Source organism: Sceloporus undulatus, chromosome 5, assembly GCF_019175285.1.
Source record: "Sceloporus undulatus isolate JIND9_A2432 ecotype Alabama chromosome 5, SceUnd_v1.1, whole genome shotgun sequence".
Lineage (NCBI taxonomy): Eukaryota > Metazoa > Chordata > Lepidosauria > Squamata > Phrynosomatidae > Sceloporus > Sceloporus undulatus.
The window spans coordinates 128,635,262-128,651,758 of record NC_056526.1 but is presented as its reverse complement, the minus strand read 5'-3'; the positions used below and the strand labels follow the sequence as shown (position 1 = coordinate 128,651,758).

The window sequence follows — 16,497 nt, the reverse complement described above, 5'->3', positions numbered from 1 at the left end:
TTATCACACTACCTCTTCAATTTTTTTTAAAATTGGGAATTTAAAAAGAAGTTTGGAGGCTAGTGTGCTATTGAACTGACAGTAGACAGGTAATTTCAGACTAGAGCTAGAGAAAAGGTTATTTTTTGGAACTACAGCTCCCAAAATGGCCCAGCCTCCAAACTCTGAGTATAGTTTATACGGACCTCTTCATAAAGGAATGTTGCTCAAAATTAAAAAACAAAACAAAACAGCAGAACTATCCTGGGTTAACTTCTCATTCTCCACAAACATTTAATAACGAATATGATCAGTACTTGTAGTTTAAAACAAAAGGCATTTTGCTATTCTAGTATTTGTCAAAGACACAATTCACACTACTTGGGTAAATGTACAGTAATTCTTTTTGTATGTCACAACAAAAAATGTCATGTCTGAGATTTCTGTTTCGATTCAAATACTTTTGTATGACGGAACCTCTTTAAAAAAGTAACATTCTCTCTCATTCTGTCAAAACCAGCAAAAGACAACATGTAATTACATGAAATGTCAAAAATCGCTGTCTTTCCTTGAGTGAGAGGACTGCAATAAAAAGAGTTTTAAAAACTACGCTCTGCAGATGTGCATTCTTATAATTACTATATTTTCCACTCTTTTTTGTTGATGGGGGTCTTGATTATCTAGTAGCATTCTGCTCCCATCAATTGCTAATTGATACTTTGCAGTTATTAAGTAGAAATGAGTTTCTCACTAACTTTCTGGCCAATGACAACTGAACTGATTTCTTACCTTTTGTTCTTGATGGAGAAGACGGAGAAGAGCTTGTAACAGGCTTCCTAAGTGTAGAGTATGTGCTCTGTGTGTCTGTACGGCCCAGGCTGGCCCTGTTTGCATTTTGATCACCATGTGCCTTCTGATTAGTTACTGCAGGCTCTGACTTCCTTCGTTTCCTGTAGTCACTTGCAGTACTTGCAGAACTGAGGAAATTAGAAATATGAGTCCCACTACACAGGTAAAATTTATAAAGCTTTTCACTAATCTGTCAACAGACAATCTCATCTACTGTAGAGAGATCTTGTAGCACCTTTGAGGCTAACTGAAAGAAAGAATTTGGCAGCATGCACTTTCATAGACTTAGATCCAAAACAGACAGCAGAAATAATCCAGTTTGAGACTGCTTTAACTTCCCTGGCTCAGTGCTAGGGAATGCTGGGAATTGTAGTTTATTGTGGCCCCAGAGCTCTCTGACAAAGAAGGTTAAACATCTCACAAAACTATAGCTCCCAGAATCCCAAGGGGCACCATGAAACATTTAAAATTGAGATATAAAACTAAAAAACTAAGAGCAGCAGTGTAAAATAATTCAAACCACATCTATGAAAAACATATTACTATTAACAGTGGAGAGATGTGTCATTACTACACACACACACAAACTCATCTCATACTTCCCCATACTCTCTCTCTCTCTTTTAAATGATGGCTGAAGGAGAGCATCTCTTAGCTATGATTACAAATTGGCAGCCAAGAAGTGACTTGCTGTTGCTGGAGCAGTGGTTAAATACCTGTACTGTACTGCAAGCCACAAGATTGTGAGTTCGATCCCAGGGGCTCCAAGGTCCACTTAGGTTGTTAAAATGAGTACCCAGCTTGTTGGCAGTAATTAGCTTACACATTGTAAACTGCTTAGGGAGTGCTTAGTTCACTGATAAGCGGTATAGAAATGTACTATATCTTCCCTCTCTGTTGCCATCTTTGCAATACAGCAGACAAAACTGGAAGCGGTCTTGGGCAAGTCACTTGCTCTCAGCTTCAGGGAAAGGTAATGGCAAATTTGAACAAATTTTGCTAAGAAAACCTCATGATAGGTTCACCTTAGGGCCAACATAAGTGGGATATGACTTGAAGGCACACAATGCATGCATACACAAGGCACACAATGCATGTGCAAGGTAGTAACAATCCTGTTACTAGGAGCTCTCTTGCAAATATCAACTACTATCAACTGTGTGTGTGGTACTTAGCATAAAGCTTCTCAGCTTGCCATGCTTGTGGCTCCTTCTGTGTGTGGAAAAGTCACAACACTACACCACATGGTGTGAGAGCCCAGGATACTTGAGAAAGGGAGCGGGCCATCTTTCCATTGACTGCCCTCATCTGTATCTTTTTTTGCACTATCTATACCACCCAGCCTTTTCTTCATCCTTTCCCTCCTTATGATTCCTGCTCCCAAACCTGTATGTCCCTTCTTCCATGCCTCCCTCTTAATCTTCTTCCTTGCGCCCTTCCTCTATCTTATATGAAATCCTGCCATTCCTCACAAATGTTCCTGACCCAGCAGAACTGCATAATGTTGTTGTTGTATGCTTTCAACTTGTTTTGACTTATGGTGACCCTAAAGTGAATGGAGTTTTCTTGGCAAGATTTGTTCAGAGGGGGTTGCCTTTGCCTCCCTCTCAGGCTGAGAATGTGTGACTTGCAAAGGTCACCCAGTGGGTTTCCATGGCCAAACAGGTATTCAAACCCTGGCCTTTAGAGTTATAGTCCAACACTCAAACTACTACACCACTGATACTAGCACATCAACTTACAGTGATAGTGCTAAAATTCTAAAGATATATGATAGCTTTTAAAGATGTCTCTGTGGGAGACGTATTGGACAAAGGGGGAAATGAAGCAGGAGTTGGCAGCAGATTGCAAAAGCATGGAATAATAACACCCTGGCCCACATCACAAGTCATTGCCCCAAAATTAAATGAACAACAACAATAATTTGGAGTTTGGAGCCTTTTGACTGATTTTGGGTGGAAAATTATCTCCAAATTACCCCAATATTGTCTTGGGCCTTTGGGGAGCTTCTGGGACTGCAGTTTTAGAGGTTCCAAGGGCTGCAAACTATTTACCACCCAGACTTTACCCACCCCTGAAGTACAGCAATGAAACCTGTCACATCCCAATACATTGGGCCATTCTAGATGAGCCCTTAAAAAGCAGCAGTAGGAACCTGGAAATTTAGAGGGGTGGGTTTGATTTCTGATTTGTCCATGGTACGAAAATTGCCATTTTTTGGTAGGGATATATGTGTGAATGTGCATGTGTATGATGGGGCTCTTGAGGAAAAGACTGCAAATTTTCTATCACTGTAATTGAAGATGACGACTGACTTGGGTCAATTTGGGAGGAAAATAAATTGAAGGAATTGTTTTATTTGAGCCAACTTAGATATTAACTGGATGGCTTTCCTTTGAGTGAAATGTCAGTGAATCCTAGTAATAATTTCCAAATCTATATATACAGATATAAAGATATACAGAAGATTTTATGGAAATTTCTTTCCTGGGCTTCAAATCTTTAATGTGCCTAGATATATCCCTGGCAGAGTCAATTTTATGTCTAGAAATGTAAATTAGATTTTGAATTTCTTTAATGATTTTTATTTTGATACATTCTGTGCATCTGAAGATACAGGCTTTGGTTAGAGTGATATTTAATTTGTTTATATTATCAACATAGCTTGTATCAACAGATAATTATTTTATTTAAAATGCTTTACATTTACAATTTTTAAAAAATAATGCATTAACATGGTGTATAAACATGGAGCACAAACAACTTTTGGACACTAAAGAATCTAGTGAAGGGCTTGGCAAAAATAGAAGGAAATCTCATGATGTAAAATGCTTTGAGACAAATTACAGCTTAAAAGGCAGATTACTAACCCACAGTGAGAAGTGAATCTATCAAGAAAATTCTTTATTAGTTTATGCTTAGCAAAAATAGGGGAAAACAGATGGGTTTGTACTTTAAATAAAATAGTTCTATGGAAATGTCTTCCTATAGGAGGAAGATCAACTACTTTTCACTAACAGTTGTTCTATGGATGACCAAATATTTCTCTGTATAGTTTAGGAAGAATCCCACCCCAACATGCATTGATATGTGAAGTTTTTCTTACCTAGAAGGTCTATCCAAGCCTCTGTCTGTTGGACTGTAATATAAGGATGTCTGCAGAGACAAACAAGTAACTTCATTACACACTTAGACTAGATTGCACTGGTATTTTTCATGGCAAAACACTATGTAAGGACCATGTAGAGAAATTTCACAGCTGAAGTGAGAGTTAAAAGGATCTTTAAAAGTTAAACAGCTTTCAAAGTCCACTTTAGCGTCTCTATTTCAGGCTGGAGATAAAAGTCCAACATCAAACTGTACCTATCTAGCCTTTTCCCAAAATTAGATATCCCATGGTTTACAATAGTTAAACTATAGAAGCTATAAAAAATTAAGTTAATACATGAATACCAGTCACAAAATCACCTCCAATTACTTACCAAAGTATTAATGTCAAATAAAGCCGGAAAATCTCTGTAAACATAGCTTAAACACCTATACATAGCCACTTGTTGAAATACCCTTGAGACTTCATGTTAAGTACAGAGTTGGTTGTTACACCAACAAAAAAGCTTTTCTTTGCCTAAGAAGTGACAGACGAGTGGTCGTTAGGAATGCAAATACTTTAAACTTGTCAATATAAGTTCAAGTCCTCAGTGCCAACTATTTTTAATCTGTCCACTTAACGAATGTCAAAGCTTGAGACAGAATTAGACACACACAGTATTACAGTTTGTAGGAGCTAGAAAAAGAACTAAGTTGTCTTAGGGACAGCTTTTCATGGACACATAAAACTATGTCATTCACATGTTAAACATATTTTGCATTCAGGCGATGTAATTTCAGAAATGACCCAAGAAACTGAAAATAGATTTTTCACAGTATGTGCTGCTACTGTTCTTTGTAGAAAACCAGAGGTCTGCTGAAGTAATACACAAATGAACGAGTAAAATTAAAATAGATCACAGAAAACAGTCTACTACAGCACTGTGTCCATGTACAAATCCATTAATTTTTAATAAGTGGAAAGAATACTTTGTGAACTGCATTCATATATATTCCTTTTAAAAACATGATTTCAAGATAAAAAGTTTGAATGTTGATAGAAAGTATAATCACATCACTAGAGGTCATACGTGTGCTGGAACACATGATGAGAGATATGGCACTTTTATGAAAGGTGGACTCCAGATTTTAGTGACCTTGGACAACAAAATATCCATGTTCTTTTCAACCAGTAGCACCATTAGAGGGTTGCGGACTTTACTGAATTACAATATCAGAAGGGGGGGACACTAGGTGGGGTAGCCATGCATCTCTACTGCCCCCCCCCCACCACAGGGCACCTCAGCTGGCTGGGTGCTAATGGTGGTGGGGTGTTGTTGCCACCTGGTAGCCCCTTCCAGGTCTGGTAGGGATGCTGGCCAAGCCAAGGAAGTGAGGCAGTGACAGTGACACCCACAGACTCCCTCCCTTACACAGAAGGAAACACAGCGCAGGGCAGTAGGAGGGAAGGGAGGGCAAAGTAGGCAGTAGTGTGCCCGGCAGACGATATGGCATTGGGGCTTGGTGAGGCAGGCAGGCAGGCGAAGGCAGATGGAGAGCACCCTTCCCTGCCTACTGCTGCCGCTTCTCCTTTTCCCATCTATCCCCTTCTGATCTCTCTCCAGGGCAGTACATCCTGATCAGGGTGGGGGGAGGGAGGACTCGGCTCCTGGCACTGCCTGCCTGGATGGGTGCATTCATGGTGTCAGGCTGGATGTAGCTGCTGCAAGGGTGGCAGCATCCTCCTCCTCCTTTGTTCATCTCCCCCTTCTGTAGGGCTAGGGAGATCCTTGGGCCCCCAGTCTGGGATCACTCCCACCCATATCTTTCCTCTGGGAATGAGGGGAGGCAACCAACCTCCCTCCACCAGGAGTTCCCTCTCACCAAAGCTGCAGGGTGGCTGCCTGCCGGGGGTGACACGGTGACTTACTGCACTGGGGTGACACCTACTGACCCCATTGCCTTCAGCTCCTCACTCTTCACAACCCAGCAGCAGAGACTGGAGGCCTAAAGAGACATTGAAATAGACTGGGGAACTGCTAAAGCTTTTCTGCCTCCTATAGTACTCAACTATAAATCTACCTCATGTATAAGTCAACCTCACCTTTGGGGGCCAAAATTATGGATTTTGCCATGACTCGTGGATAGGTCGATGGTAAAACTTAAGGCTTTTTCAGTGTGTATATGTTTGCATATGGTAAGAGCAACTCTCACTGAAGCTTTTCTTCATCATTTCAGCTTTTCTTTCAGTGAGATGAGCTGGCAGGATGGGGGGCTTTTAAACAAACAGCAATATCAGTCAATCAATCAATCACCCAGGACTCTTCTGCTTGACTTTTTCTTGCTAAACTCCTCTCTGAACCGCATGGGGAAATCTGAAAGAACTGCAATCATGTTTCCATTGTAACCCATAAATAAGTCAACCTGGGATTTTGGGGTCAATTTTCGGGCATAAATTTTAGACTTATAGATGAGTATATTGTCAAGGAAAAAAGCAACATGGGATATACAGTATATGAAATAAAACATGTATGTGAGAGTCAGGGTGACTCAGCAGAAGCCAATTGGGAACCACACAGGTGTAAATGGTAATGCACACAAAAGTCACTGGTTATCTGAGGACTAGATCTATGTAGAATTAGGAATATTTACCATTAAACAAATTTCAAGCACCATACATATATCAATATTTAAGATTTTGCCATAAATAGTTTCTCCAGACAAAGCAATGCAAGTTTATATTAATGTTATCCATATACTTATTAATTCATATTTAAAGCCAAAGAGGTAGTCTTACTTAATACTTAACCTGAATTTGAAAACTTGAACAACCCTCAACATCAACTTAGCTTATATGGTTAAGTAAAATGAACAGTGTGAAGTTCCTTAATGAAAATGAGCTCCTAATTTTATTGAAATTATTTTGACTATGTTCTGCTTTCCTTCCAAAACTGTGCCTGCACGAGCTTTTTCAGAACTATGTTCTTCACCTAAATTCTTGATTGACATAGTGTCACAGAAGGCATATACCAGGGTTTCAGAAATGTATTGACTGAGCCTTTCCTTTATTGCAGTCTATCTTTTAAACAAATTAGCTGGAGTGGTGTCTGCACATGCCAGAATAGTCCAGGAGCAGCCCAAGTATTCTGGCCCTAGAGCTGCTCCAACGTTGCCCTGCTACCTGGGTACTCCTCATTGCTATACTGGGTGGCTGTTTGCATGCACATCCCACTGTGCTGCCTGGTACCACCACTGCTGGTGAGACACACTTGCTATGAGGCCAGAATGAGGTGCCCAGCATCAGTCACATGGATGAGTGCCTCATTCTGACTTCAGAGTAAGTGACTATTGCCAGTGATACCAGCACCAGGTGGCCCAATGGGACGTGTTCTAAACAACTGCTTGGCATTGCAATGAAGGGCTCTGGATCTTGAGTTTTATAAAAGCATGGAATTTATTGCATGCTTCTGAGCCCAGGCAGGAGGAATCCCATACCTAATCATGGCATCCTGTAACCAATCCAGACTTCTCCCTTGCTTTTTGAAAGAATGGGATTGTTCTGTTCTTTGCAAGGTGCGGAAGAGCTCCGGATTGGGTACAGGATGCCATGACTGGGTACTGGATGCCTCCTGCCTAGGCACGGAGGCGTGCAATAAAATACACATTTAAAAGTTTACCTCCTGCACTTAGCTTGGGACGAAGGATGGGAAAGACCAGTGCGATAATCTCCAAATATTAAGGGTATTATATGCCGAGTTCAGCGTTGAACTGACTGGATGTTGTTTAGAGAGTTCACACCAGGGAACCGAGGATTAGACCCTGCATTGTTCAGACTCATTGCAGTGGGAATGGGGGAAGGATGTTTTATTTGACCCTTGCAGACAGGGCCTGGGATGTAAGCCTGTAGGAAGGCTGGGTTGGTGTTCAGGAGGAGCCCATTTTTAGGTTATGGCATCATTTGGGGTGGTAGGGGTGCCATTTTTGACTTGGCTGGACTTTTTCCTGGACCATCTTTTTGAGGGCTTCTGTGGAGGGAAACCAATGACCTGTTGTGGAGGCAGGGGGAACTTATGCTTTTTCAGGTCAGAAAATGAAGTGGATGGCTTCCCTTTCGCTTTACTGATGGAGATATAAGCACTTCCCCAAATGCTCCTCTGGCATTCCCTACCCATTAAATTTTTTTCATGTAATGTGTCAGTCATGAGATTTTAAAGACCTGGTGATGTAGCATTGAGCAACATCCATTTTTGGGAAATGGGGCCTATAATCCCTTTTCTTCTCCAATTGGCAAGTCCCCTTAGTCAGGCTCCAGTTATGTGCTATGTGTTCTTAATTCATTCTGCCTGGGCTAGCCTCCTGCTGCTAGACCTGCAAGTATTTTATATCTTTGGAGGACTTTTATCAACCACTGAACCAAACTCCTTCACTGGTGGCAAAACTGGCTGGGGAATTCTGGGAGTTATAATCCAGGATCCAGTGGGATAGAATCCTGGCAGCTAAAGTGGAATAACAGAGCTATAACTGTGCTGTGTTAATGTCTTCCTGATTGTATTTACTTTAATGACGCAATATGTAATGTCATCCCATTGTGTAATGTTCTGGTTTATCTTTTGACAAACAAATTGACCGAAAGTCATGCAGCTTTCTGACAGAGGTCTTTGAAACTCTCTGAAACCTCTGCAAAGGTTGTTTTAAATAAATTCCTGTAGCAACAAACAGATACGTACAGTTGGCCCTCCATACCCATGGATTTTTTATCCATGGATTCAACTATCCACAGCTTGAAAATATTTCAAAAATATATATATTCCAAAAAGCAAACTTTGATTTTGTCATTTTATATAAGGGGCACCATTTTACTGTGCCACTAAATATAATGTGACTTGAGCATCCACAGATTTTGGTATCCACAGGGGATCCTGGTCCAAACTTTGGTGGATACAAAGGGCTCACTGTAAACTTAACCATCTCAAAGAATTAGGTTAATTTTAAAAATGCTTAGCCCCCCTCAACACTATTAAAATCTCTATACCTTGGAATGGTAAAACTTCAATGTTTGCCTTCCATTTTGATGAGGGTGACAACTCTGATGACAACTCTATTTTACTGGCTTTAGAGAACAACTCAACTTTAGGGGGCATTCTCCAAATTACTTCATGTTCCATGCCAGCTCTTTGTGTCTCTCTCATCATGTTATTACGAGATGAGCCCTATGCCTGACAATATTTTCTGCACCTACCAATAGCTCTGTCTCAAATCACAGTTAGTTTTGGATTACATTAGGAAAATGAACATTTTCAAAACAGGTTAAGATTGTGCTTTAAAAAGAAAAGGATTGGTTTTCTTTCAAGCAAGGTAGAAATGCATTTTCAGCTGATTTCAAGTTCTTGGGGAAATGGTTTTTGAAGTTTTTTTCTTAACTGGCATATTAATTTACTCATTATACGCTGCCTTTTTTTTGACAGCTGCTACCTAATTTGATACAGCTGTCATCTGAAGATGAAAAATGAATTACCAAATTGTATTTTTTTCTTACATGGAAGGCAGAAATATATTAGTGTAGGTCAATACTACTTGGATTCAGTAACTTAACCAATGTATTTGAATATTACTGACAGCAGTCTTGCGATATGGCATTCTGTAAAACACAACATTGGTCCTTTCTTTTAGTAAACTTTACCATACAATATGGATTTACCTTTACCTAGTAATTGTTGAAAGTTTTAAAGACATTATTTCAATACCCCTAATAACAAATCTATATTATTAGCTGCACATTACAAATAAGTGTGCATTGGTTTGAGAAATAGTAACTTGCCAAATGAGCTGATGACATCACATGGTTAGAACTGAAGACTTGTTAACAGCTCAGTCTTTTTGCTGCAAAGTATCAGCCCTGTATTTAATTTTTGCTGTCTTCAATACAACAAAGTATGCTGTAAGACAGTGGTGGGCAACTGCCTGGGGCTGGGGATATATTGGCCCCTCAGGTGACTTTTGAGGGCTATGCATTGTACCTGTCCACATTTTAAAAACTTTTTGGAACATTTCCTAGGGGGAAATGCTCACTATTCTTTTTAAAGGTCTCTCCTGGACCTAAGATGACCTTCAGTGAAATTGCCTCCTATGGACATGAAGGTTTATTAAAAACAAGAGGGGGTGTGTTTCCACGGGGCTCTCAAAAATAGCTTCTGTGGCCATATATTCCTTACTTCTTCTGCTCTAAGGATGACCAGTGTGACCAGAATGTCTTTGCTGACTTCCACAATGCAGCAAACCAAATTCCTCAGTTGGATAGCTCCCCACTCCCCTATAGATAATTTCCCCAAAATGTTCAGCATTTCTGTTTCAGCAAGTGAAACTTCCTGATCTGGAGATATCATGTCTTAGGCTGCATTCGTACTGCAGAAATAATCCAGGCTGACACCGCTTTAACTGCCATGGAATTCTGGGAACTGTAGTTTGTTGTTGCACCAGAGCTCCCTGACAGAGGAGGCTAAAAGTCTCATAAAACTAGTTTCCAGAATTCCATAGCATTGTGTCATTAGCAGTTAAAGTGGTGTTAACTTTCTGCAATATGGATGAGCCTCAGACTATCATTTTAAATCATTCAGATAACATCAATACATAGAAATCTTGCTGTGTGCCTTCCAGTCCTTTCCAAATTATGGAGACCCTATTACACGATTTTCTTGGCAAGTTTTGTTCAGAGAGGGCTTGCCTTTGCTTTCCTCTGAGGCTGAGAGAGTGTGATTTAACCAATCACACCCGGGGGGTTTCCATGGCTGAGTGGAGATTCAAACTCTGGTCTCGAAAGTGGTAGTCCAACACTCAAACAACTACACTATTCTGGCTATTACTGTAGAAATCTACCAAGATAATACATTTTTGGTGGTATGAATGCAACACAGTATTTTGTGAGCTACCTCTTTATAAGTGTGTGTGAAGCTTTTTCTAGAAGTATAGGGCCCTAGATTAACAATCCTTTTCTTTATGAAATATAGTGACAAAGCACATTCAGCAATCAGCAGTTACAAAAGAGGGCACAGTTGAAGGATTACAGAACTTGCCGAAATACAGCTAAGAAGAGAGAAAGATAGGATATAAAGCAAGCAAACAAACATACAAACAAATTTCCCCTCCATATGGTGGAAACTCCAAATTACCCTTCTGTGAATAGGTACCCAATGCTTCACATACAGAAATACAAAGGGTACATACTGGATTGCCCATTTAATGTACTAAATCTAAGCAACCCTTAACCCAGAACACTTTCAGTTTTTTTCCAGACAAGATGGAAGTACAATTGATTGAATGCCTTGATAATTTTGGATTATGAGTCTGACTAGCTTTTGATGTGGCTACACAATCCTGAAACAACTATTCAGAAGCACTTTTGTACCCAATTCAGAGTATTTCTATTTGTGTATATGTGCCTATAAGTGGCCTGTTGATTTATAGTGACACCATGAATTTCATAGGGTTTTCTTAGGCAAGGAAATTTAGGAGTCATTCCCACTTGGGGTGTAATTTGCATCCCGATCCGGCTTCGCTCCACTCCACTTTGTAAGCGATTCCCCAAAGGTCCCTCATTGTCACTATGAAAAGGGACCTTTTGTGGAATCGCTTTTTTCGCTGGGAATGCTTGGCGTTCCCATTAGATGGAGCCGGGGGAATGCGGCTCCCTCCCTCCCTCCCTCCCTCCCTCCCTTTCCCCATTCTTTTCCTTCCTGCTTACCTTCCCTCTTTCCTTCCCGCTGCTGCCGCTTTCCCGGTGCTCATGGGGCTTCTGCCGCCGCCGCCGCCACTGCTTCCCTGGTGCTGACCGGAGTGGCAGCAGTGCCACAAGCCCCACTAGCTCTGGAGAAGCGGCAGAGCCAGGGGTGTCATTAGGTGTGTGTGTATATGTGGGTAGGATGAGTACGTGGCACACCAGGTGATACCCTAAGGGGAGGGCTGACACCACTGTTCCCTAAAAATCTACTTTTTTGCAGAAATGGGTTGTGGCCTTCATCTGCACCCATTAAAAATGCTGAAGCAATGGTGTGAGTGGGCAAGGCTCAATGGAAAGAGAAAAGAGAAGGCCCAGTTTTTTTAAAAAAATGAATTTTATTTTTTAAAGAAAAATAAAACTAAAATTTAAACCAAAATTTTTAATTTTTAAAATTTCTTTAAAAACCTCACATCTTATCAAAATTTCACTTTAACTACATGAAACAATTTACAGGCAAATGCATTCAGGCTGTGTGTATCATATAGTTATAATTTTAATTTTGTTAGTTACAGTGAGCCCGCACCATACGCAGGCGCACCATATGTGGCTTCCTGTTTACGCAGAAGCTGTGTCGCCATTAAATGAATGGTGCACGTGTGCACCACGCCACGAGCATGAGCCCCATAATACTGAATGCGTTTTGAGCTTACGTGGGATTTGCCTTACGTGGGAGGGGGCTGGAACAGATCCCCTGCATAAGGCAAGGCTCCACTGTATTCATGCCACAACTATTGCCATTACATTCAGTGACATATGGGAATTACGATTTATTAGTAACATTAGTATAGTTGGCCCTTCCCCTACGTGGGGGATCTGTACCGTACCCCGCTGCATAAGGGAAATACCGCATAGTCAAGTCCCATTAGAAGCAATTGGACTCATTCCCGTGGTGTATGCCCCATTTTTTCTTCCGGGGCGCAGGAGAAGCCTTTCCGGCGTGGCTCCCAGCTTATACTGGAATGCGGGTGCACTGTAAAAAACATTACTAAGGATTCTGTCCATTGCGATATGAGAGGTCAATGGCGGAGGGAGAGTTACTTCACTGGGTGACACCAACTCTAGTGACACCACTGGTCCAAGCTGACCCTTCTTCATTTCCAAGGACAGAAGGGATCTGGTGCCTTTAGGCTATTGAGGCACATCAATAAAGGAAGCCACAGATCTCAGGTTGAAAGACCTGAGCAAGCCTGGTAACGACTGGGGCTCTTGCTGCTCACTCATTCATAGGGTCACTGTAAGTTGAAGCTTACTTAATAGTCAGACCTAAGCTTGGCTTCCCTAGGTGACAACAGTGGCTAGAAAAGTTTTTTACCACCTTCACTTCTGTAAAAAGGTTTGCAAACTCTGTCTTTTCCTGGAAGCTTAATGACATAGCCTCAATTACTCATACTCTTGTCATCTCCATCTTAGACTACTAAAATGTGCTTTCTCTGGAGCTGCTCTTGAAGAATTTGAAGTGTTTAGCTGACCCAGAATGTAGCTTTGACGGTTCTAAGACTGGCATCAATACAGCCATTCTCTACCATCTTTACTAATTATTAGACCGTTTCTGGGATCAAGTCAAGTTTCTAGTTTTTATTTTAAAGCTTTAAATGGCCTTGGATCAAAATACCACAGAAACTGCACCCTCGTATATAAACCTGCTTGGGAGTTTTGTTCCGTTCTAGGACCCCTCTCTGATCCTGCTGAGTTAAGCTGGTTAGGGACCTGGGATATAGCTTTTTGAAACCTTGATTTTATTCTGAATTATGTTTTAATTGTTAAACCAAATGTTCTGTTTTGGTTGTTAAAACAGCATAGAAACAACACTGAATTCCAAACAAATTCTACAGCTCCTGGATCTAGTAGGCCATTTGCACCAAACCAGCAGATTATGTAGTTCATTAAACCTAATGGAATGCTGTGAATGCTTCAAGACTGACCTTGTGCTATAAGATCAGAAAGCACTGGGCAGAGATTCTCCTGTGTTAAGATTTTCTCCTGTTTTAAGATTCAGTGCATTAAGAAGACAGAAATAGTAGTGGTTGGAAAACAAAAAAGATGATATCCCTTGTACCCCCACGAATCAAGTAGGGCCATGTTGAGATAAAAGCCTCATCTGGCAGCAATACCCCGCGCTGACCATTCTGTAGCATGGCCAACTCGAAGAATTATATGGAACCCTCAATCAACTCTAGCATACTGATGGGGTGATGAAGTTTATCCATACCCAACGTAACTGCTTTCTTTCATTTTTCCTTATGTCTGAAGTCTTTTGCATCCCAAATGCAAGGTCCCTTAACTCCCCACTCCCAACACAAAGGTTTTTTCTGAGCAGTAGAAGTATATCATGAACTAAAAGGCACAGGGAAATGTACCCAGATAAACTTTACATCTGCTTCAGACTAGTGCTGGATACTGGGAGGACTTTCCATCCAGTTCACTAAATCTTACATGTTAAGTAATGAATATAATTCTCTTTGTTAAAATGGTTGGCTTGATCAGCATGGCAATAAGGATGGCATTGCTACTGGTGGTTTGGTGGATAGATAATATCTCAGAATGCATTAATGTGCTAGAAAGAAAGAAAATGTTATAATCATACTTAATTAGAACCATTTCCCCCCAGCAGCACTACCTGCTGATGTACACTACACAGCAATCAAATCAAAGAGAATTTCAACACACCTGTTGTTCTCAAGTTGAATCATCTATGTAAGAAACATGCTTGATTTACCTCATAGGAAAGACCTGGAGGATGGTCTTGAACATAATCCAAAAGCTTTTTAGGAGGCTGCTTCATATAAGCAGAATTGCGAGATGAAATGGAGGAGAACCAATGGCAGCAAGGAATGAAACGTGGAGAAGGTGACATAGTTAGAAACCTGAGTGTTGACAAATTACAAGAGTGGCACAAAACATAACAAAATGTGAGGAGCAGACTTGAGTGGAGAATAAGTGACAGCAACTATCCAAACACCTTAATGAACCTTCCTTTGTTGCAATTAGTGAAACTCTAGTCTAAATATAATGAACAACCTTAAACTTGATAAGACAGAATAATGTCCAGAGGAAAAAAACATTTAAATATCATCATGGGCTCCTGCTTAAGTCTCTGTTGCATTTTAGGGTGAGGATACTGCATTGTGGGTATGTATGGGATACAAGTAGTCAAAGTTTTATTTCTCCCTACTGTTTCAATTCATTTCACTGGACTTGCAGAGGTTAGTAGTGAAACATAAGAGTGAAGGATAGAATGTACCTGAGATATTTCTCCCCACAGACGAACTGTAATAAACAGCTCTCTTGGAAACTAGATAAAACCCCACTAAAGCTGATTTATGTCATGTGATTATGCAAGTACATTAAGCTAGGCTTTTGAAAGACAAACAATGGAACCTCGTGACTTTACAAATTTGCTTTGTTGAAAGGATTAACGTCTGAGAGATCATATGTCCGAGAGGCCCAAATAAATGCACACCTTCTAGTAAAAGCAGCACCAGTGAGTGTAGTTCCCCTCTTGCCACTGTAGTATCTATGTTCTAGACCTTTGATTAAGATAATCTTACTGTGTCCCAGTGCTTTGCCAGCCAATTATGTGAGACAAGGACAGAAAAGTGCAGAACACTGTAAAGTTAGAATACAGATACATTTTTGTACATCTTACTGAGGGGGGAGCTTAATATTGTTGCTGCATTCGTTTAGCAGAAAGGCTAATCTGGCTGCAGTTTCCACTAAAATGCTGACAGAGTATTGCTGTTCTTAGGAAAGTGAAAAGGTTCTCACTGAGATGATACACAGTAAAAGCTTCAAAATAACAGACTTTTGCATGACATCAGGTGAACAAGGTGGTCATCTGAATCCACAAACTTGGCATTATGACAGAAAGTCTGTTTCTTGTTACAGTGGTGCCTCGGGTTACGAAATTAATTCGTAACGCGGCCGCTTTCGTAACCCGAAAAGCCTTCGTAAGCCGAATTGCCATAGGCGCTAATGGGGAAAAGCCGCGATTCCGTGCGAAAAAGCCGAAAAAAGCACCAAAAGTTTTTTCGTAACCCGAAAAAACATTCGTAACCCGAAACAATAATTCCCTATGGGATTTTTTCGTATCCCGAAAATTTCGTAACCTGGGTATTTCGTATCCCGAGGTACCACTGTACATGCCATGACATCCCAACCTTGGATTGCCATCAATGAATTCTCAGTGATAATGTTTATCATGAGCTTCTGCTTAGTGAAACAGAAATATTCTGAATTACAGTTTGGAATTTGCTATCTTTCTGCTGATGTGATTGATGAAGCTGACCAGCATTTAGCATAATGGAAGTAAGTGGGGAGTGGTGTGAATGGTGAACTTTCTCTGCAAATTATGATTACAAAGCACAATGCAAGAGAAATGACATGCCTTCCAAGTCTCACTATGGGCTAAATTCAATGCCTGTTGTAGTACTGAGATTATCTTCTCTTCTTCTCCCCTTGCAGCACTCCATAACATCATAGATCTGATTTTCCTGTCCTTCAGTGTAGGTTTTGTGGATGCATAGGGGAATGAGGAGATTGTGGGATAGCACTGATATTGCCCTTCTGGTTTTGCGGAAGAAGCAGCTTCTACCAGCAGAAGTACCAGGCTGGCCAGTGACACTTCCTTTTAAAATCACTTCAGACACTGCTGAAAGTTGAAACAACAGGCCCAGTTGAGAGAATGAGCTCAATTTTTATCCCAAAGAGAATTAAAGAACACTTAAGAGCTGCCTTGGACCACAAAAGCAGAACAAAAGTACTTCAGCCTCCTGGTATCTGAATTGTTTCAGTCCAACCTTGAGCAAGGT

The 16,497-nt window shown here is 40.7% G+C and overlaps 1 protein-coding gene across 7 annotated transcripts in view; it reads right to left on the bottom strand.

Moving 5' to 3' along the window:
• SORBS2 (sorbin and SH3 domain containing 2) overlaps positions 1–16,497 on the bottom strand; it is a 245,847-nt gene that overhangs the window by 40,601 nt on the left and 188,749 nt on the right. For 4 of the 7 annotated variants that reach the window (XM_042467682.1, XM_042467686.1, XM_042467685.1 and 1 more), the window contains 2 exons: positions 3,935–3,984; positions 769–956 (listed from right to left, as the gene is read on the bottom strand). In XM_042467682.1, coding sequence (XP_042323616.1) covers positions 769–956; positions 3,935–3,984 — 238 coding nt within the window. Of the gene's footprint in view, positions 1–768; positions 957–3,934; positions 3,985–14,405; positions 14,466–16,497 lie in introns of all 7 variants that reach the window. The other 3 variants (XM_042467683.1, XM_042467687.1, XM_042467681.1) reach the window with 2 other exon arrangements.